The 23,949-nt window shown below is 38.8% G+C and overlaps 1 protein-coding gene across 4 annotated transcripts in view; it reads left to right on the top strand.

The window, feature by feature from the left end:
• Positions 1-23,738, top strand: part of FAM204A (family with sequence similarity 204 member A) — a 32,970-nt gene extending 9,232 nt beyond the window's left edge. For 3 of the 4 annotated variants that reach the window (XM_002915406.4, XM_034663341.1, XM_011219968.3), the window contains 3 exons: positions 8,601-8,690; positions 22,827-22,933; positions 23,233-23,738. In XM_002915406.4, the coding sequence (XP_002915452.3) occupies positions 8,601-8,690; positions 22,827-22,933; positions 23,233-23,284 (249 nt within the window). In that variant the 3' untranslated portion in view covers positions 23,285-23,738. The other variant, XM_034663342.1, reaches the window with a different exon arrangement.
• The last annotated feature ends 211 nt before the right edge of the window (positions 23,739-23,949 follow it).

The following is a 23,949-nucleotide window of genomic DNA, read 5'->3' as shown; positions in this document are numbered from 1 at the left end:
TGCTCAAGAAATCTAGAGAGGATCATGAAAATCTGTGATGCAGTTTGGACAAAACTAACATGGATTTTGAGTCCATTATTTTATTTCTCTGGAGCAGAGGTCCATCTATTACCATATCTGAGAGATCCCTTTTATTCTGTATTCACTCAGTCCTCAAGAATGTTAAAACAAAACTTCTTAATCTTGTGTCTATTGTGCAGTCCTTCCCCACGTCCTGCCCCCCGCCCCATGTTTTCTTTCTTTCTTTCTTTGCTTGCTTCCTTTTCTTCCTTCCTTCTTTTTTTGGAACACTGCCAAGCTAAAACTGTTGCTCAACCGAGGATGTGTATTTACAACACTGCTGTCACCTGCTTTCCTGACAATGCAGAGAGGACTGGTTTTTTTTTTTTTTAAAGTAATTTTCTTACTATCCAAAGCTGTTTTAAAGTGTTGTTTGTGTTAATTACAGCTATAGCAGTGTTTCTGTATTTCTGGGACTTACTAATTCTGTAATCGTAACATAATAATTTTGAATCTGTGGGAATTTCTTTAGAACAAATTTTACTCATTAATTTCATTATAAATATCTTAAATATTCTTTAGTTGAATCAGTTTGGTTAGTCAGCAGGCATTATTAAAGTAGTTTTATATATACTTAATGTATACTTTTTGGCATGAAAAATCCGAGTTAAATTTTAATTTTAAGAGTGATTACAGAGTGTCTTTGATAATTTTTTTAATTGTTTATTAGAAGAAACTTTAATTGTGTAGTGTAGCTCTTCAATTTTTTTTTTTTTTCTTTTTTAGCAGAATGCTTTTTCCAACCAAAATCTTACTTGGGACTCCAATACACAGATGAGATAAAAGACTGACAGCGTGGGTTGGGTAGTGGTCTGGAGCAGGTAGAGGTGGGGTGGCGGAGGGGAGAGTTGTACTGGTACCATGACCGTTCCCTTGGTATCAGTTACACAATTACAAAGCATTGTCTTTTGATCCCCAGGTGGTGATTCAAATAATTTAAGTAGGTATGATTTATACATAAAGGTAATACCACTAATTCTTAGTTCTGTATTTTCCCCCCTTCTTTATGGAGGGATTGCCTAATTTTTTTCCCCTTAGATATTAGGTTTCATTAGACACAGCAAACTTTAGTGGATAGTTCATTTGTATTAAGCTTTAAAAATTGAACATATTATCCAAATATTTAGTAGCAAAATTTCTATAGAAATATATTGTACAGTTTGATTGAAGGAGCTTTAATCACATGTTAAAAGAGATTCTGCATATGCACATATGGATGATTGGTCCTTCGTGTTACACCTCGTACCTATACATTTCTTTGATATTTGTCTTCTTGACATCTGCAGCAAAACTGTTAATTGGAGGTTATTATGGTCTCGTGGGAACCTGTTAGATACCGGCCTTGTATGTTTTTCCACCTGTGGCCAAAGTGCCATCTCTAAATTTGTTTGACTGTATTGAGGTGTATGTATCTTAAGCTAAATTCTGATTCCTGACAAAAGGCACCTTAGAAGCACACTGTGACCCTGAAGAGTATCAGCAGTTCCACTTCTGTGCTATGAGAGACATCAGAGATAGTTCCAGTAAAGGTACTCTTGGGTTCACCTTAAGATTTTTTAAAAGACTTAATACTCAGGCCTTACTTCATGAGACTACTTACTGACTCAAAGTTGAATTCTTGGGTCTTACGCTTGGGGCTGAGGCCTTGATGAGTTATGATGAGGTCTCTAGCCACATGGAGCTAGGCCTTCTTTTGGTTTTAATGGTATCCTGATATTTAGATAAAATAATATGAAGAGCTTCTTTATTGAAAGATGCTATATTCTAAAGTTTTGCTCGATATTTTACATATATTTTCTTTGACCCTTACCATAAACTTGCAGAAGATGTGGTATTACTCTCTTTTTGCAGGTGAGTAACTATAACCTGTAGAGGTCTAGGAATCACCCAGAGTTTCTTGGCCAGTAAGTAGAGGAGCTGGAATTTGAACCCCTGGGTCTGACCTCACAAGCCATGTTTGTAAACTGCTATTAACTTATGGTCTTAAGGTAATGGAAATGTTTTACTGTAAGATATATATATATATATATATATTTTTTTTTTTACTGCTGTTAGCATTTTGAGTGTATTTGCAATGTTAATATCTTCTTATAGAAGCAGAAAGTTTGGGTGTGCATATGGAACCAAAAATTTTTCAGAGCCAAAAGGAACTATTGTATTTTACTTAAGTAAATTGTCCCCCCAAAAAAAAAGTAAGAAAGAAAAAGGAAAAGGGAGAGAAAAAAGAAACAGTTCTATCTAGTGAAATTTTATTGAATTAAAAAAAAGTATAAAAGAGCTAAAAACAAAGTTGAACATGTAAGTGGAATTTTATTTCGCGGAGAGAATTTTGGTTATCAAGCCTGTCATCTCATTTTCTTGAAGGAAACTGAGGCTTTGCTCTTCCTTCAAGGAAATCTCATTTGCTGATAGCTATGACCACCTCTCCTGACTTATGTTCCAGTGCTCTTTCTACTATATTGTGCCAGTGCTCTGAATGGCTGGGGGAATGGGAGTTGGTTGATGGTGAAGAGATAGATTTATAGTTTTAGCTGCCTTCTTTTTAAATGAAAATTATAAGCTCAGAAGTTCATACAAGTTTCTAGGAGAGGGGAGTATTTTTGTTTTCTGCCTTTGTGACATTAACTATAAACGGTGGCTCCATGATAACCAAAGGGAAGTTAACAAGTTGATGCAGCAAAATGACTTGATAAGCAGACCACTGGTTTATTCAGGGTATTGGTGGTAAAAATAGAGTGGATTCCTTTTTTACTCACTCATCTATGATTACTCTGAGTCCTGGAGTAAAGGAGGTTAGCACCCAGGTCTAAGTAATCTTGGGAAACCTACAAAATTGGAGGGAAACATACAGAGCTATTATGTGGAATCACCCGGACAGGCCCAAGAATGGATGCCTGAAAATGAAAGGCTGGGACAGATTAAGTCTGGATTGATGTAACTGCCTCCCCCAGAATTTGTGGTGCAGGGAAAATTGAAGTTTGCTGTTAGTATTTTATTTTCATATATATTTGAGGAGATACCTAATATTCTGTGCAGGAAGGAGAGCCCATTTATTATCATTTCTTAAATAAAATACTTTATTTCTATTGTAAAAACAAATAGTAAAGTTCTAGAGACAGGGACTGTGCTAAGCTCTGGGAGTCCAAGATGGAGAAGATACTCTCAATGCCCTCAAAGAAATGCATATTCCAGTCGTTGGAAAGATTTATACATCAAGAAGTACAAGAAAATGTGGCTCTTGTTTAATCATAGGGGTACTATTACCCCAATATTACTGTTGTGGAATTCCCTTGAGAACTTGTCAAAGCATTGGCCTAGGTAATGAATGTTCCTCATTTGGGTGGGACCTTTTCAGTATTAATGCAACCATGGATTACTGCACTGTGACCGTTAACCTCAATAACAGAGGCTGACTGAGTGCCTCCTGTGTGAGAAGACCTGGCTAGGTGCGGGGACACAGCAAGCCAGTGACATACAGGTCTGCCCTTGGTGAGCCTGGAATCCAGGAGGGGAGACACACCCACAGGTGCTGAAGAGAATGTCATGGAGTTCAGTGACAGCACAGCATGGGGACAGCAGTGTGGAAGGCGCTTAGGTACTGGGCACGGGGCAGAGTGAAGCAGGGTCAGTGGGTGTATAGTGGTGAGTGAATCTGCAGAGGTAGAGAAGGTAAAATTTGACATGGGACGTACAAGGATGGTTAACATTTTTCCAGTAGAAACACATCAGATCACAGGGGACAGTAAAAGAATGGTAAATGTGACCAGAGAATAGGAAGTACAGCATTGCCCAAGATGGGGCTGAGAAAGCATTGTGGGAACCTATTGCGAAGGGATTTTGGTTCGATTCAAAAGGAATAAAGAAGTGATATTTTGAACCTGGCTAATGACATAGTATCTCTACTTTAGAAAGATAGAAGACTAGTTTGGAGAAGGCTGTCATCTTCCAAACAGTAGACCTTGAGGTCTTGAAGAAGCCCAGAGAGGAGACATGAGACACCCTACAAAAAGAGTTAGGATAAGAGCAAAGGATTGGAGGCAGTGAAGACCACTGAGGATTCTGTCTGGGGTGACTAAGTGGGTGGTCAGCTCTGAAGGGGAAGCAGGGCAGTAAGTGATGAGCTTGTTTTTAGGCATAACAAGAAGTTGGAGACCCTACCTTTGCAAGGCTTCAATATGAAGACAAGTAGCAAGTAGCTGGAGATATAGATGTTGGTATAGCTGAGACGTCAGATGTTTTGAATTAGATAGAGATCTGTAAAGCAGCTATGAGAAGTAATTGAAGCCCTAGGACTGAGTACATTACTGAGACAAAGGAAGAGTAAGAAGAAAGGAGACCAATCACAGAACCTTGAGGANGTAAAGCAGCTTATGAGAAGTAATTGAAGTCCTAGGACTGAGTACATTACTGAGACAAAGGAAGAGTAAGAAGAAAGGAGACCAATCACAGAACCTTGAGGACTATCATAATTAGAGTTACAATTCAACAAGAGGTGATAAAGGGCCTTTAAGGAGATTTAAGGTCAGCATTTGGAGAGAGAGTTTTAAGAATGAGGATGTAGTTGACTTAATAGATGATCAAGTAGGAGGAGGACAGGTAGTGTCATTTGTGACTGCAGAGGGAGCAGTTTCAGGGAAGGATGAGGACAGAAGGAGTAGAGAACGCAGTGGGGGATGACACAGGGCTCCATATACACCGTCTTACAAGAGAGACGTGAAGTACCAACCTAAGAAGAAATCAGTTTTAAGAAAAACAAACCGTCATCCCATCTAGCCCCTGCTCCAGAATGGGGAGGACAGGTGAGTTTGTAAGATGAGAACAGTGAAGAAAAGAAAGAGGGAGGAGAAAATTAATTTATTNTGAGAACAGTGAAGAAAAGAAAGAGGGAGGAGAAAATTAATTTATTTTTATTTTATTTTTTTAAAGATTTACTTATTTGAGATTTATTTGAGAGAGAGAATGGAGAGTGTGTGTGAGCAGGGGGATGGGAAGAGGGAGCGAGAGAATCTCCAGCAGATTCCCCACTGAGCTTGGAGCTGGATGCAGGGCTCCATCTCATGACCCTCAGATCACTACCTGAGCTGAAACCAAGAGACGGGCGCTTCACTGACTGAGCCACACAGGCGCCCCGAGAGGAGGAAATTTAAAGAGCAGGCTTGTGGGTCACATATAAGCAGGTAGGAGTAAGATGAGGACAGGTGGTGGAGTTAGCTTTAGGAAGAGATGATTCTTCCTTGGAGGCAATAGGGGCAGAGGGGCAGGCTGAGTGAAGATAAACCTTATGAGGTTGAATGAGAGGAAGGTTGTAGAAGGGACATACGGTATCTTTGGTTCTTCTCTTCCCTGCTTGCTTTGCCTCAGCCTCCCATGAAGTGGAGGGTAGAGTTACAATCTGGAAAGGAGGTAGTGCTGAGGGTATTTGAAAAACATAGAAAAGTGGCAACTTCTTAGAAGAATGTGGGAACTTTCAAAGGCAGAATTTAGAGCCCACTCAGCTGAGTTTGAAAAACAGCTTTAAGTTCAAGCCGGTGACTTGAGTGACTTGGTTTTCTCTGATACCGCTGGGACACCTAGGTGTTAGAGTACTAGAAACAAGTGGTTGGGAATCGCCAAAACAAGGTAAGATGTGGGAGGGAGTTGAAGGTATTGCTTTTAAGTCAGTGGTTCTCAAACTTTGGCCTGGTTAGCATCAGTGGATTGCTGGGCACTGACCCCGGTTTCTGACTAAGCGGATTTGTATTTCTAACAAGTTCCCAGGTAGTGCTGATGCTGCTGGTCCAGACTTAAGCTTTGAGAGCTCCTGGCTTAGAGTTTGGCGAGAAGGTTAACCATGGATGGCAGGCCAGGGAGGGAGGTTCGGAGAATCCAGGAAGGGACTAAAGGACTGAGAATGCAGATGGTGGTGCCAGGGCTGGGTTACAAATGAAGACAACACAAGTTCACTGGCTATAAACTTGGGATAAGTCAAAGGACAGAATCTTGAGTTCAGAGAGAATTCCAGACTCTAAAGCTTTGGAACTGGAGCCTTCAGGTGATGTCTATTGCATGGCCCAGAGCAAGCCTTTTCAAAGTATTGGTCTTACAAGAGATATAGAGCTTGTATCTGAATATAGCTACTTCCTGGTTTGAGAAAGTCTTGTAGCTGGGTATAGTCATGTAGTTGATTTGGATTCTGGCACAAGCTCAGTTCATAGACTGCTACCATTCACGGACCTGAACAGGTGCACAGGCCACACTTGGGAGTGTCACTGGCCTGGAGTATGGACTCTGGGGTGGGGTATTAGTTAGAGGTCACTGAGGATGAGGGATGTTGGAAAAGTGAGTCCAGGATGTTTTTCGGATGGTGAGGAGAAGAGTTCTTCAGAAATACAAAAAAGAATTTCTGATTTTTTTTTTAAGATTTTATTTATCTATTTGAGAGAGAGCAAGTGAGAGAGAAAACACAAACTAGGGGAGGGGCAACGGGAGAGGGAGTAGCAGACTCTCCACTGAGTGGGGGGCCTGATGCAGGGCTCGATCCCAGGACCCTGGAATCATGACCTGAGCTGAAGGCAGACGCTTAACTGAGCCACTCGGGTGCTCCCAAAAAAGAATTTCTGGAGACTGATCGGTGATCACAGGACCAGAATGGAAAAAGGACAGGAGAGCCACATGACCTAGGATCAGAGACTAAGGTCTGTTGAATGATGGTCTCAAGCTGCAGTTGGGTGGAAGGATGATCAGCATGTAGTCCTTTCAAGTCTTTAGGTGGGGTGAGGAGTTGTGAGAAGGGATGCTCTTCACTCAACAGGGACACTAGTGATAACCTTACCGGTCTGTGTTCCGTAATCTTTTTAGGCAGATTATGTGTGAGCATTTTTTTTTCTCTTCAAATTTTTATTTAAATTGTAGTTAGTTAACATATAGTGTAATATTGGTTTCAGGAGTAGAATTTAGTGATTCATCACTTACGTATAACATCCAGTCCTCATCATAACAAGTGCCCTCCTTAAGACCCATCACCCATTTAGCCCATCCTCTACCAACCTCCCTCCGTCAACCCTCAGTTTGTTCTCTATCATTAAGAGTCTTTTATGGTTTGTTTCTCTCTTCCTTTTTCCCCTCCCTCCATATGTTCACCTGTTTGTTTTTAAAGATTTATTTACTTGAGAGGGAGAGAAAGGGTGTGAGTGAACAGGGGCCGATGAGAGAGAATCCCAAGCAGATTCCCTACCCAGCGAGGAGCCTGCCATGGGGCATGATCCTAAGACCCCAAGATCATGACTTGAGCCGAAATCCAGAGTTGGGTGCTCAACTGACTGCACTACCCAGATGCTCCCCATGTGTTTTGTTTCTTAAATTCCACATATGAACGAAATCATACGGTATTTGTCTTTCTCTGACTGATTTCGCTGAGCATAATACACTGTGGCTCCACCACATCTTCGCAAATGGCAGGATTTCATTCTGTTTGATGGCTGACTAGTATTTCGGTGTGTGTGTGTGCGTGTGTGTGTGTGTAAATAGGCATTCTTAAGTCTTGTTTCCACAGAGGCTGTGCAGGAACAAAATTTCTCTTAGTTGATGGGTATAATCAAGCAGTGCACTGACAGAGGCATTCCTGGGTTCCCTTTTACTAGATGAGGGAGAAATTGGGAACTGAAAACATGGAGGACACACTGGCTAAGCCATTGTTAGGGAAGAATTTTCTTGTGAGAAGCATATATTAGACCATTTAAACATTTTTTTTTTTATTTTCTGTGGTAACTTTCCACAAGCTAACAATTATTTAAGTCTAAGCGTCTTCCATAAATGTATGATGAATCCTACCTCGTCTGTTTGGTAATCGTATGAAAATTTTAATTATGATTTCCTGAAGCATCTTCAGCTAGTAAATAAAAACATTTCCATAGGAAAATAAAATTTGTTCTCTTACGTAACATTCTTCCCATATTTAATATCCAACTTAATACCCGTCATCTAAGACTAGAGGGGCTGTTGGAGGAGGGCCTAAAGCTACAGGAAGGGGCAGTAGAGAAAAGAGGCAGAGGAAAATGGTGGTTGAGAGCACAGGCTCTGGGCAAACCCAGATTCATGTGATGGCCTTAACACTTACAGACTGACCTTGGCCACACGAGTCTGAGGCCTTGGATTCCTCATGTTCAAAAACAGGATAACAGTATTTTTGAAGTTGTTAGGATAAATGAGCTTTCTTATAGTAGTAAGTCAGGGTCTACTGCATAATAAGCATGCCGTCATTTTAACTATTTTTATCATTAACATTATATTGTTATTAAGGGAAAGCGTAGTCCTTGAAGTCACAAAAGTCTGTATTGGCATCTCCTTTTTCTTAGTTCAAGAAGTTATCTGGCCTTGAATAAGCCATTTGATATTTCTGCGAGGCCTTCTCATCGGTAAATGAGAGTGGTACCAACTACCACAGGGGTCATCGTGAAAATTAAATAATCTAAGTGTGTAACATGTTTGGTGTGATATGGTCTTTGCCAGCAAATGTTTGCCTCTTTTCCTGCTTTTAAGCTTTAGGTTTCTTTGCTTTCTAGTCAGGCCTGGAAAAGAGCATAGACCAGGCTGTGGAAGAGTGGAACATCGAGAAGGCTGAGGAACTCAGCAACCAGCTAGCTACTCGAGAGGTGAGTCAACTGTAGTAATTCCAAATTTTCTAAAATGAATGTACATTCTTTTTGTGACCATGTGTTAAGTTTGGTATTCAAATATTCGATCTTAGCTTTGTTGTTTGTTTGTTTGTTTGTTTTTTAAGTTGGCTCCACGCCCAGTGTGGAGCCCAGTCTGGGGCTTGAACCTCACGACCCTGAGATCGAGACCTGAGCTGAGATCAAGTCGAATGCTTAACCGACTGAGCCACCCAGGCGCCCCTCAAATATTTGATCTGAGATTTTCCTTTCTGTCCATTTCCTTCCCTCTCATGCTGCCATTTATTTTGAAGTGCTGGGTTTTATTTTTGTCTTTAATGTTTTTAAATTATTCTGGTCTAAAACTTATGGTGGAAATAATTCATGATTGATATTCAACCCTAGATTTCACCTAGTTCAGAGAGTTTTTTGCCAGTTATGATTAAAAGACTAGCTTTCTTTTTCCATTTGCATCTTTAATTCGGTTTAACTCTCCCTGAAGGCAGCTGTGTTCTAATGTCACATCTCAAGGTTTTCCTCGCCCTCGCTTTCCCAGATGCTTTCTTACTGCATATTCTAAACTTTTCCCTCAGCCCTAAATAATTTTCAGCTTTTAAAAACTTATAGTCTAGAATATAAAACTAATAGATATATTGAATATTCTTTTTCCAAGTACACAAGGCTTCCAGAAGATTTTGACTTGCACCTTTTGGGGGTGCTATTTCTCCAATTGCTGCCTGATGTCAGTAGGCGAAGTCACACATGGAGTAGAGAGGTCATATCGGCATATGTTGTGTTGTTGTTACTGTGTTTTGTGATTTTTTTTTTTTTGTCCTTTTTAGGGAAAAAGTTCTACCATACCTTTCTTTTTTAGTGTATCCCTATGTTCTCCGCCTTACTCTTAATCTAAACTCCCTGGGGTCTAATTACATGGAGAACACCGTCTATGCAAACGACTGGCCGCGTGCTCTATTCTTTCTTACTCACCTGCAGGTGCGCATTTGTTTTAAACTGAGACTAGTGACAAACTTAACTATTTCAGTAAATTCTTCTGTGCAAGCACCATTTTGCTCTTCCATCTGCTGATGACAAAAAAATCCACTGTTGAGTGCTGTTTGTTGGTTTGTTTCCTATTTTTGGGTGCTGGCTGTAAGTATCTTGGGAGTTGTATGTTTTTATGTAGGGAAATAAACAAGTCCAGAGTGAGGCTTTGGGATTCAGAAGTTACCTTTATTCCCCACTAGCCTTTAAGACCAGTTGCTGCAGTAAATACTTCCGTGTGTAATGTGTTGGTGTATGTGTGCTTATTTATTAAATGGCTAATCTACAGGCAATTACGAAGCTTGGAGCTTGAGTTTGGGACTTAGGCAAGAAGCAGCATACACAGAAGTTAGGGGGTCTTTCAAAAAGTGACATTTTAAAAAAAAATTGTTTACTTTTTTCTTGTAAGATTCATTCTTCCCTTCCCAGCTTACAGTATTTCTTGTACTTTAAGTTTGACATTTGCTCTCTTTCATCTTTAAAGTGGCCATGTTTTGATTTTATTGATTATAACATTCATTGGCTATAATAGCATTGTATCACTCTTTTCAAATAGAATGATTTAGGCGTTAACATTTTTTTAAATACTTATTCATTTTAGTGCACGTGTGCGCGTGAAAGAGAGAGCATGCACATGGGTGTGCAAGCATGGGGTGGGGGGGCAGAGGGAGAGGGAGAGAGAATCTTAAGCAGACTCTATGCAGAGCCCCACGGGGGGCTTGATCTCATGATCCTAAGATCATGACCTGAGCCAGAAGTGAGTTGGACACTTAATGACTGTGCCACCCACACACCCACTATTACATTTTAATAAAATGAATTTGATAGTATGTCGATAGGATTTAGGTGTCAGTTGGCCATTATTAGAGTGGCTTCTTTAGCTTGGTATGTACCTGGCACAAATCAGCTTTGTGTTAAAGACCATCTTTAAAATTCTGTTCAGTAGTAGAGCACTTAATGTTTGTTGGTATTTTGGTACCTGGAACTTACTTTTCCATAGAACTGTTGTTAGAGGTAGTGGTTAAGTTTCTTGGGTAGTCTGCAAGTATACACAATATAGCAAATTATATCAGTATCTCTCATCTTCAAATTTTGGGGACTTGACCCTGAAATGGCAGAGAAGGGTGGGGAGCGACGTGCTTTGTAGCTGGAAGAGAGTCCAGTGGGTACAGTAGATAGGGCTGCAAGGATGAAGAGGAGTGGGCACAGTAGGACGTATGATGGAGGTAGTGGCTAACGCAGCGCAAGTGGGCTTTCAGAATCTGAAAGGCGCATAGGGCAGCAACACCAACCACTAGTCCTAGTCACGCCTCAACAGGTAGGTGTAGAAGCTTTGGCAGCTTTCACTGAATATCCACCTCATTTGTGTCAGAAGCAAAACTTCCTGGAGAACCGGTCCTTAAATGCACCACTTAGGTCCATGTTGTGCCACATGTTTGAGCAGTTGTCTCTTGAATCCCTTTAAAAATTGTGGGTATGTGTGACTGTTGGCTGTGCGGCAGATGCTATACCGTCAGCATGTGGCTGATCTCTGAGATGACTGCATAGTTCCAGTAAAGCTAAGGGTGGAAGCATGATAAAAGCAGCAGGGCCTTAGGATTTGGCTTCCTGATTGTTTTCAGAAACACTGTAGACTTCTTTGTCTTAACCTCTCCCTCAAGGGTTATAGGACTCAACAAACTGATGTCCCTATGTCATTGTTTGTCCATTCTTCCTTTTGGAAGACCCGAGAGTTGTGTATTATGTGATCTCTACCAAATAACAAGGTGACTGTGACTCAGCCAGAGGCTCCGGGTCAGTAAGTGTTCTCAGATCTTGGCTTAGTAACAAGAAAGAATAAGGCAAGGCCTAGTCTGCAGCATTAAAATGTGGGCTCCACATGACCCGTCCGTGGCTGGCTGTTTTTGTCTTTTCCTGTTGATTAGCACTTCTATCTGAGGCAAGGGGAATTCAGAGAGAAGCATTTATTTCACTGCAGTCTCTGTGTTTTTCTAGGTAAAGTTAGTAATGCTGAAATTTTAAGAGTTGCATACATTCTATTTAAAAAAAAAAAGTTATATTTTGAGATAATTTTAGACTTTCAGAAAGTTGCAAGGTTTGCGAAAAGATTTTCTGTTTACCTTCACCTAGATACCCAGGATGTTAACATTTAACATTCACTTTGCCATTCTAATTTATAGATTAGAATATAATTTAGATTTGCCAAATGTCTCACTGATTTCCTTTATAGCAGAAAGAATAGTTTCTTTTTCCTGGTCTAGGACATTGCATTTTGTTTTCATGTCTCTTTATTCTTCTTGAATCTGGAAAGTTCCTCAGTCTGTCTGTATTTCTCAAGATGTTAGCATTTTTGAGGAGTAGAGGCTAGTTATTTTGTAGGATGCCCTTCAATTTTGGTTTGTCTGCTATTTCCTCATGCATTTTTGGTAGGAATATTGCGGAAACGATGCTGTGTCCTTCTCAATGCAAGATATCAGGAGACACATGATTTCTGTTTGTCCCATTTATTGATGATGTTACTTTGAGTTTTTGGTTAAGGTGGCGTCCCCAGGTTTCTCCACATTATCATATGGTTCCTGTTTTCCCATATGTAATTAATAAGTATCTCGTGGAGAGATGGGAGATAATTTGAGACTATGTAAATATTCTGTCATACATTAGCCACTAGTTTTAGCATCTACTGCTGATTCTTATCCTGTTTGGGACAGTTATTATTGTGGTTGCCAAACTAGATTTTTAAAACATTATTTGATTGTACTTTTTGTCTTTACCTGGCAAACCAGACCTAAAATTTGTCTTAAATGAGCTATCGGATTATATAATCTTTAATGTATATGTTAAGTCTTGCAGTAAAACCTGGACAGTTGAGAATTGGATATAGTTGTTTTAAATGATGCTCTGGGAGGGGACAGGCTCACCGTGGCCTTGTGCTCACTAGCCGTTGCGTGTAACTCCCTCCTTACCTGCTTTGTCAGGGAGCACTCGTGAGATTCCATCCCCTGCCTTTGGAAGCTGCGTGTCAGGATGTGCAGAAGTAGCTGCTTACCAGCCTCAGAGATGTGTGTTTTCTTTGAGGATATTACGTTTCTTTTTTTGTGTTTTGTTTCGTTATACTGCTGTTGTAGAAATGTGAATGGCATAGCACTGACTAGGTATTTTCTATTTTAAGAATGTTGTTTCCTGTTACCTTTATGATAAATGAGATTGCTTCAGAAATAAAGGATATTTTCATCACTTGGCAGGGATAGTAAACATTTTTTTCAAGTGGTGTTTTTTTTTTTTAACTTCCATACAAATATAATGCCTGATTCTAGTAAATAAATTAAACGTACTTAGCGTGGGGTTAAGGAATTCTGATTAAAAGAAAAAGAAAATGTCTTCTATTCTTTTCCTCGTATAAATGACAAAACATCCGGAAAGTGTTTGCTGTTCAGGCACAGACGTTGGAAAGATACTGATGCTGTGTTCATTAAAACACCCGTGAAGAATAAAGTAATCAAGATGGAATTCTTGAATAAATAGTTTAGTTTGAGATTTAATTTTTCGTATTTATCCCCTTGGTGCCAGTCACCATGGATATGAGAGATGGGATTTTGAGAAGTAAATGTTGAGTTTGGGGCAGAAACCCTTTATGAATTAACTGTATACCATGGTAGGTGTCCTTTTGGAAATCAGGTATATTGGTTTTTAATCAGTTCCGTTTTCTTTTTTCAAGAAGCAGTGACTGGGACCTGCTGATAAAGCCTTTGCTCAGAGGCACAGATCCCAGAGTTCTTAAAGCCTTTTCCAACCATAATAAGTGAAACTAATTTTTGATGTTTAACATTTATAAGCCTGTGAAACCAATAGGGCAGCACCAGTATTGGAAAAAAAAAAAAACGAAGCCAAAATTAGAACCATGCCTGCGAATGGGCCTTGAAATAGTTCCTCAAAAAACAAAAACAAAAACAACGGTGTGCCGTTTGTCCATGCACTATCATTGTGGCATAACAAGTGCCTGTTTTTCCAGAATCACATTCCCTTAAATTAACGATCACATCAAGGATATATATTTTCTGGTTTGAGGGGACAGCTCAAGTTCACATGTTTGAAGCCTAGATTCTGCTAACATCTTTGGTTTTTGCCATGTAGTAACGTAGTTGCCTTGGGACTGTCCCTCCTGTTGATTAAATACTTCTTTGTCGCCAACAATGTTGGAGGAGAGATAGTGGGAAAATATACTTGGGTTTGTGTCATATTGATGAAACTGAACCTAGTTAAAAAAAAAAGTTGTTTTTAAAAAAATATATCAGCTTTACATACACACAGAGTATCTGAACATATTTGTGGATTGTTAACCTTAGGCCTGAATTGGAAGTACATTCCATTCATTGATAGTGATCCTTAAAAATTCCAGCCTCTGGTACTGGTCTTTTCTGACACATTATCCAGATTATACCAATTTATAGAAGTCAGTAGAAACACATATTTTAAAATTAAGCGCTAAAGCCTAGATTTAATTAAGTAGGCAACACTTAGGTTGAATGTCACATTTTGGAAAGAGAATTTTTCTCTAGGCATCTTCACGTTAGCCCACCGGAGATAAAGGAAACCCCCTTGGTTTGGCAGCAGTGAGTTTTTACCATGGAATGAATCACATCTACATTAACTAGATATATTGCTCAGGTTGATTTCATTTATAACTATAGAGTGTCAGAATAGAAATGAATGGGAAAGAGAGGTTGCCTGTGAATTTTGTTTGAACTTTATATAGCTTAATGTCCTTAAAGATTACTTTTTCTGTAAATGACTCCAACAGGATGGTCTTTGGCAGCACCACCTAAACTTAATTCTTTGAAAACACAGTGCTTCGTGTTGTAACATGATAATTATTTTGTGTAACCTAGAAAGAGCATTCATTACATTGGCAGTATGAATTAAACTGAGAAATAATTTTTAGTTTTGTGAAATTAAATAAGACGACTTAACTTCTTTGATTCCGAAACATAGGTAAAGTTAATAATGTTGAAATATGGATAGTTTGTTAATATTTAAATAACAAAGGTGGGAATGGCCTTTAAAAAAAAAAACACTAATGTTTGAGTTAATTGAGTTGTGTTCTTTCCTGTTAAATAAATGAAACGCCCTCTAATTTGGGGAGATTATTAATTTGTAGCTCTGTTTCTAGAGCAGTTTCCTAAAAAATCTGGAGGCGTTCTCATTGAAGAGGGGCAGATATACTTTGGAGGAGGTGGTTGCTGCATTTTAGGTTCACATCTAAGAAGTGGTCCTTTCTCAGAAGTGCTGTGAGTGCTCCCGCACTTGCTCTCGCGTTCAGAATCTTCCAGTGCACTGCATTGTTCAGCTTTAGTTTCTCTGAGAGGACTCTGGCTGCAATTCACTCTTTTCATTTTGGGTTTTAGTTTTATGTTGATGTACATGCGGTGCTGTCCTAATGGAATAAGAGCTTGAGTCACCTCACCCTCCCCAGATAATACAATTTTGGCAGATTTACCTGTCAGGGTACCTGGAACATTATCATGTGTGGGGTTCAGAATTGAGATGTTTAAATTTTTGAAATAGAGATTCTGTCAAACTTGGTAAGTTTAAAGTTACTTTTCGTCAGTGCTATTTTCAAAGCTCTAATATGTTTGCATTATATACCAAAAAAAAAAAAGCTGAATTGAAAGACATATTACAACGAAGCAAATCTTGTCATTCTGAGCTCTTTTATTCTATAATCTAGAGAGCAAAATTATTTTCTTTACATTTTCGTGAATACTTTTTTTGGGTAGAAATACCTTAACAACCATGTTTCCAAAGGTAAAACAGTTCATACAGATGTGAAACTGAATGTATATTCCAATTAGCTATTATAAGAATTTATCATTGGAACGTGTGACTCTAAGAAGGATGGCAGGTACTTTCTGTTTTCTTAATTATTGCAATCTCTTGCCACTGAAGATTGGGTATACAAAGTAAAATGCGTTAAATATTATATATATATTAGATAAATAGATCAGATATATAGAGACTCCAAAATATCCATCTCAACATTTCATTTTTATAGAAAGGATATTATTTTTGTTTTTAGTACCAGGAGCTGTGGGTGAAGAATACATTATTCCATAAAATTCATCTAATGCCTGCAAAATATTTTTATGTCTGTCTTTGAAATGTTACTGCTCTGCCTTCTGTCCCTTACTTTTTCTTTGTTGTTTTGTTTGTTTGTTTCTCTTTCCAGTTAGGAGAGTTTAGGACCATTTTCTTTGTGGTGTATTTCACTGATTCGCAGCGGAAAGGAATCAGGACACTGGGGAGAGAAAAGCCCTCACTGAGCGGCGTTCTGCTGGCAGCAGCGTGCTCAGCCACCTGGGGAAGTTGGGCCTTCTCTGCTGTGGGGGACTGTGTGTCTGTTAAGAATCATCTAGAACTGACTTACTTTCATTAACTTTGGTCATCTCTCGGTGGTTTTTTAATTTATATATTCTTCTGTGTATCATTGTGTCGTCTGAGCGTAGGCCGGGGGGCTTTTAAATGGTGATTTTAATTCTTTGAAACCTTGTTCTTAGTTCTTAGAAGGCATTTCAGTAATTTCATATAGATGAACAGTTAGCAGAGTGTATGGGAAATAAGCTGTGCCTGTCCAGGTAAGGGAAGGTCTAGCTATTTGAATTCCTTTACACTGAGTTTAAAGATATATTCATTCCCATAAAAAATTGTGTATAGCCTTGAAGTTGGAGCATGTTAATATGAGAAAAATACAAATGGGGCTGAGTGATGGGTTTTTCTCAGGTTTTTAGGTGTACCTACTTAGATCTCCTTGCATTGAGGATGTCATCTTTTAACCTTTGCAGTATGATGGGGTGCTCACCTAGAATGGTGTTCCTTATGCTCTCTTTTAATTACGTTTATCTGTGCTTTTAACAAACCTTAAGAAAAGATTTCAGATGTTACAAGTCTAATTAAAGAGACAGACAAAGCACAGTTTATACTGTAGATTTTTTCTGCAGTTCAATTAATCAGCATGTTTTCTCTTTTAATTAAAACCATTTTAGTAAATTAAAGCCCACAGCAAAACACATATATAATTTGTTTGTAATTAGCTCTTAATTGGTGGTAGTTGAAGCTTAGCACCCTTGGTTTCTTTCTTCATGATTGCCATTTTATTAGCAGCCAGTCATTAATTAATCTTTTTCTAATTAGCTTATAAAACTGTTGATGGCACATTATTGTAAATGTGATTTTAAGTTCAAAGCTTGTTAATAAGCTTTCTTACTTAGAAGAACAGAGATAAAGAAATTGCTGAAAACAGTACTACAGTTCTTTAAAAAAAAAACTGTCTTTCTTATGGGGACTGTGTAAAGCATCTAACAGCTTATGGTTAATTTTTTAATGCTTTTTTCCCCTTATGAATGGGATAAGTTGCTTGAATATAAATGTCTACATCCAGGAGTAATTTCAGCAGCATAACATCTTTTCGCCCTCCTTTGGATTACTGTAATCTGCATATAATTTGAAGCCTTAATAGTCATCATTAAAACAGGTGTCATATAAACTATTTCACTGTGAAATCAGAGTTGAGTATAGTAATCAAAGTATATCTCCTTACACCTCATGGACCAAACACATATTATTTTTATAAATTGCAGGGTGAATCACATGAGTGAATATATGTACACACACACACACACACATACACATGGTGTATATGATATGGTATATATAAGTATCTTTATGATGTGTTTGAAGAACAGGATTTGTTGGGTTATGCTTTGAAGTGTTAAACTACTTGGCTTTTAACCCCTAGGCAGTTGAGGTATAAAAATAAGTAATAGGTGTTTGCACAGTTGTACACACACACAGATATATGTAGCACACGAACGTGTAAACCTGTGTGTGCACATTTTAAGACGACAATGAAATTAGTCTGTTTCTGTAACAAAACGACTTGGTGTAGAAGTTGACTGGAGGGAGCGTGGCTTGTTTGCAGTCGGCACAGCTTGGGCGTCTCAGGTGTGACCATGGCGGTCCCAGTCCCAGCGCATCACCACGTCACAGTGTAGTTTGAGTGAAACACATGAGCCACATCATATTCTTTACTGAAATATACTACGGATTTCATAAAACTCCTTAACTGCGTGGTGTTCTGAGCTCTTTGCCATATTGCTAATATGTGCAGAGTTTTGAAAGTTCTAAAAAACACAAAGCATCATCAGTCATTGGAAGAGCTTTTTCTTATTTGCTTTTTGAACTTTCCATGTTATTTCAACTTTGGCTATTTCTTTGCTTGTTTTTACGAAGGCATTTTATGATGCCATGCAAGAGACACTAGAAAGGGATAGCTGACAAGGAAAAAATTAAAAATTGGATAAAAAGTAAATGAAGAATGTCATATTACCAAAAAGATGAGAGGCTAATTTGTGCCGACTTTTTGCTAATTTTGTTCAAGCCTCAAAATGAGGAGCTGTCACCCGTTCTGTGTAGCACCGATGACAGTGCCAATGATCCATGAAATAAGCTGCCGCTGGCTTTGTTCTGATAAGAATGAACAAATCTGCACAATGTTCGGCTCCCAGAATCTCATTTTCATACTTGCATGCAGGCTAAAAGAAATAAGCTGTTTGCAGGCTTGATTAATCAGACATTGGAGGGGTTTTTGTCTCTTTGATCTCTTTCGTCTCCTAGGTAACTTGCTTGACATTAATGTTGAGCTTGAGTAAAGACAATCAGGAATTGTCGACCAAACTGATATAAAAATTAAAGACCTTAACACTTTAAGTACTCCAGTAATGGTTCCGCTTTACTTCAGAAAACATCTGTTTTCATTTAATTAAAGAACAAAAGAGAATGGCATAAATATTTTTCATAGAGACCTATTATTCCATAAAAAGTTAAAGTATGATAATTGGTATTTTTAAATAAGTGCCTTGAAAGTGTTCAAAAGGGAAGAAAACTTCATAAATCTGTTACAAGCTAGTAATTTTGAGATGAGTAAAATATTTTATGAAATGGATAAGAAGTTTACACAGTTATGCTAGATTAAGCTGTTTGAATCAGATGCTTCAGATGATTATCAGCGAACTTTAGAATGGTACAGGTTTAGCAAGGAAAACCAACTTTATTTTGAAAGTTTGTCTTTTAAAAATCTCTACTATGTTACAAGATGCGCCATTATATCTATTTTACAACCCAATATGATTTACACATGCTAAACCTATAAAATTGAAAGGAATTAAAAAAATGTCGCTGCGCATTTGCTTGAGGTTATGCAGACGCTTTTACAAATCTTCCAAGTGGCTGTAAAGATGAATGCCCCAAGGGTCCAGCCAGGGCCCTGCTTTTCCAACCAGCTAAAGCCCTTATCTTAAATCCAAGCAAAGTACCATTAATCTTTTTGAAAGACCTTTTATGGCTTTTAATATATCCCAAATTAGAACATTTTACACCCTTGGTTCCTGAAATATGGTGATAAAAAGCCTTTAGAGCTTAATTTTCCTTACCGCTTGCTCTGACCAATTTGCGGTTCTTTGTGATAATGTTTAGACACCTTAATTAAAATGCAGCAAAATATTGGATGTTCTATATGGAAAATGCTGATACTTTGGCTACACATACAAGAAATTCCGTATATATTTTTATTCATTTTAAATGTTTTCTTTCCACATTGTGTTGCTATAGTTATCTGATGACCCGAAACGTTTTTTGTTGTTGTTGTTGTTGTTTTTAATATGAAAACCGTTGACCAAGCTTTTGTGATGTTTACTTTGGGCATGAAGATACATTTTTCTTTTTACAGAAGTGAAAGGGGGATTCTTGTTGGCCTATATTATTTGTAATACTGGAACATAGCACGATATTCTTTTATCTTCGGGAACTTGAGTTAAGGCATCTTGCCTGGGAAAACAAGTTTCTTCTCAACTGTCTCTTCCATAGAAGATCTTATTATCCTTTCATATTTCCAAATATTTCTGTTCTTTTTTCTTTCTTCACAGGAATAAGTGAAACACATTTTAAGCATGTGAAGGACACAAAATTGATACGACTTTTCATCATCATTACAAGCTAAAAAGATTCTTTCTGTAAAATACATAGACCAGGCTTATTGATTGTTTATCAGTTGAAGAACATTCCATTTAACCTAACCCAGGGCAAAATACAGTTGGAAAATATACCTTTTATACGAACAGGTCTGTTTGAAAGTATTACCTATATACCTAGCCATTTATTATATTTACTTAGTCCACAGAAATGATGGAGCCCTCTCGTGTTAATATGTGTTTTATACATTTTAATGAATTTTTTTTTAATAAATTTATACTATGTCTTATGGAATGTATGCTCTAAATCCTTCCTGTGATGCTGATTGTGCTGGCTTGGCCTTAACATTGCCAGAAAACTAAAAGCTTTAACTCTCTTAGGGGATGTGACCATGTTGAGATGATGAGTCCCATTTAAATCAGACACATTGAGGTACTCTTTGGCTTATCGATCCCCAATCCAGAAAACCCATGTCAGGAAATTTCAGTAAGTTAAAAATGTAAGCTACATCTTAATGTACAACAGTTTTAGAAAATAATGTTTTCACGTGCTTAATGGTACATGGCAGAGATGGTTCAGACCATTTTTGTTTTATCCTCCAAGTATAGGCTCAATTTAAATGTGAGATAAACTCGCCAAGTGGGACTTTTGTTGGGAGGTAGACTTGGCAAAACTATATCATATATCAAATTTGCATTTGATACATAATACATAGGAATATAGCTAAATAGAAAAACACAGAGTTCTACATTTTACCTTTTGAAGGGTGAGGGGCGGGGAAGATACTAAATACCCTACAGGAATGTGGAGAGACATGGCACACATCTTAACACAGGTAGCAAGCCGCGTTTTGTGACAGTACACGGTTTCTTAGGTACATCTCATGCTCCTCTGGGAGCCTACGGTTCCCCACGTTCCCAGCCGCCTTGCTTTAGGTGTGACTGTGTGAACAGTTGTGACCAGAGGACTCCAGGCAGAAACGATGTGCGTCACTTCTGGACTAAAGCATATAAGAGCCAGTGTGAGACCCCCCCCAGCCGTCTCTCCCTCTGCTGCAGCAAACTTGAAAGTGACCCGTTGAGATGCTGGTGCCACAGGATGGAGGAGAGCCCAGCCATGCCACTGCTGACTAGAAGTGAGATGAGAAATCACAGTTCAGCCAGCGGGATTTGGGGATTTGTCGGAGAAGCACAGTTTTGGCCAGCCTAACCTGACAGGCGCTGACCTGATCTTGATGTTTCTGACAGATGAATAGTTTTTTAGCGGAATTCATCTTAATGATAAGTCAGCCACAGCGTCTTTCCAGTTGCATTTTCTCCTTAGATGGTGATGCTCTAGCTCTTTGATTCTTAGCCTTTTCTTAGTTGACTTATCTGAACTTTTTCTGTAATGAAGACCTGGGAACAAAAAGACAACCAAGGGAAGGAGGCCAGTATTGAAACTGTCAAACAGTTAATGTCATTGAAACCCCTTCTGCCTAGCCCCAGTGCGAAGATGAGCGTGGTTTGGCCCCGTGCTGTGCCTCTAGCGCCTAGAACAGCGCCTGGCCTGACAGTGCCTTTGTGCCCTCATGGTATTTGTTGAGTGAACCTTATCCTGTGAAAAAACATGATGAAGGTAGTGGTGCTGATCATATTGGTGTGAATTTGGGGACTCTGAGGTTAGTCTGCCTTCTCAAGTGCTCTCCTAAGGCACACTTGATCCTTCTCTCGTCAGTGGCTTTCCTGTTGCTGTTGACCAGTTCTGCACTCCGGTTTGATTCCATTCTTTACGTATATTCTTACCGGGACTAGAAAATGAAATTAGTGTGTGCTGTGCTTCAGAAACCCCCAGCATTGCTTGATCCCTGCTTGTTTGTTTCGTCCTAAAGGAAACTGTTCTCCAGAATAAGCTGAAAGAAGTGTCACTTCCCTAAGTTGGCTTCTCGTGCATGTGCTCTTAACTGGCCCACGATGCTGCACTGTTGGCCAGCAGATCCCTGAAACTCGGGCTTTACCACATTGACCTGACAGTGGCTTCTTTCTTCTCTTCCATGTCTTTTGCCCACTCATGTGCATTAGGGTGAGTCCAGGGATAGAAAGGGAAAGAAACATCAGAAGGAGACTTTTAGCCTTTGTTGTTCAAGCTGGGTTCTTAGCAGATATTTTTGAGCTGTCCATGTGGGCAGGCATTTTGAAAATCAGAGCCACTAAGACTAGATCACCCTGCTTGTCCTGGAGATACCTGCTGAAGAACAGTTTGGCAGCCAGGGAGCTGTGGAGAGCAGAATATGCGAACTGTAGGTTATAGCATAGAGACTGAAGGGCTGGAGAAGTACAGAAACAGAGACTGTTTTAGGTTGACTTAGAGAAGACTTCAGGGGAAGGGGGGTGGGTAGAAAGGAGGCTTTGTTTTGATCGGACCTTACAGGACTGGGGCAGATGGGTGTCAGGCCAAGCAGGAACGGAGGGGCCCGCAGAGGGAACACTTAGGTACTGTGGTCCTCATGCCCAGCCTTCTCTCCTCTTAGCACCCTCTATATTCTGTTTTCTGTCAGTGAATTAAAAGCTGTCGCCCATCATACAAAGTGCATTTATGAAGCAGTAATTAGCTTTCCCATGTTTTATTAATCACATCTATGACTGCCAATCAGAGCTTCTGATCAGCATGAGATAACTGATGTGACTATACTGAGTTGCTATAATTCTAGCCCAGAGCAAAGAAACTTGATGTCTCTGTCAGTCTGCGCAGCCTTATCAGGGGTAAATTCCTGTTTGGCCTACTGAAATGCTGGGATAGCTTGAAGATCTTCATCATATCCTTGTGGACCCTCGAGGGCCCTTGGTTTGGGAAGGATTTCCATCCAGGAGACTGGTACAACTAGGGTATAGGGTCTGTGGAAGGTCAGGGAAATGTGGGCCGCATCTGTGCATTTGTTTACTTTGCTTCTTCAAGGGGGCCTGAGCGCAAGAATTTCTAATTTGTAGCTACGGCTTTCATGCCCACGAGTTCTCAAGTATTTGTATGACTGTAATTCTTGTATTAGCCAGCATATTTCTTTTCACTTTTTTTGTTTTTCTCCTTTGTAATTCGTAGCTTGGTGTAAAAATTGCCAAGGCAGTTGCCTGCCACAACTTTGTAAAAGCCAAAAAGGACGCTGAAAATTCACAGGTTGCCCGAAAAAAGAAGAAACTTGCATGGGGGTAAGTTTGTTTAAGACTTTTAGTTGTAATACTAGTAACTTCATAGGAATTAGAGAAATCCTGGAATACGTTGTATGAACCCAGTTTGTGTGTGATTGTTACTCATTTTATTCTTTGTGTCTTTGCTGCGTGTTTATCATATTATAAATATGGGGGCATTTCTTCATCCTTTTTGATATTTAATTTGTCATCGATGGAGTATGTGAAAATGTTTTAAGTTTATTTTCCTGTGGTACTTAGTAAGCATGTTTAGGAAAGTATTTCAAAATAAATTGAGATTTCTGTGTTCTTTATTTTAGGTTTGAAGCAAAGAAGAGATGGGAAACAAAGAGCAACATGGGATATATGTAACTTGACAGAATTCCTCAAGACATTTGCTTCTTGACTTGAGTCTTCAAATGCTCAGTTTACTGAAAAGATTTTCCTGCTTACATTAACTATGTCAGGAAACTGATAGAAATCGGAAAAATAAGCAGAAAATCTGGGAGTTAATTATTAAATATTTTCAGTCTTTTCCTAAAGTGTTCGTTCTATTGAAGTGAATGAGATGGGACATTCTGTTATTTGTACAAGAAATCTAGACATACACACCAGGAAAAAAGTTAGCACTTTGTTTATTTATTTATTTATTTATTTTTATTGAACTCTCCAGTATAAAATCAATTTTACTTTCATCCGTCCATTCGCTGTAGCATAGCCAGTGAGCTCCTTGTTCTTTCTTATCTGTACCCAGTGTAACAGCACTTATTCTGGAATCGTGTTTTTAAGATTGGCATTTGTTTATAAAGGATTAGTCATAAGCACATGAGAGTCTCGATTGATTCTGTCATTACAAATGACTGTAATTATCTTAATGTTATAAAAGTAATTATTGGTTCCTTATTGGAGGCAGTAGAATTGATCTTTCACAGTTAAATAATGAAAGCAATTGATTAATTTTTGTATACTTTCAGATAAAGTATTGTAATTTTAAAAAGGTCAGAATGTAGTATTTGGATGATGATTTAAATTCAGCT

The sequence above is a fragment of the Ailuropoda melanoleuca genome, chromosome 6 (assembly GCF_002007445.2).
Source record: "Ailuropoda melanoleuca isolate Jingjing chromosome 6, ASM200744v2, whole genome shotgun sequence".
Lineage (NCBI taxonomy): Eukaryota > Metazoa > Chordata > Mammalia > Carnivora > Ursidae > Ailuropoda > Ailuropoda melanoleuca.
The sequence above is the reverse complement of the archived record's forward strand: the minus strand, read 5'-3'. Positions and strand labels throughout refer to the sequence as shown.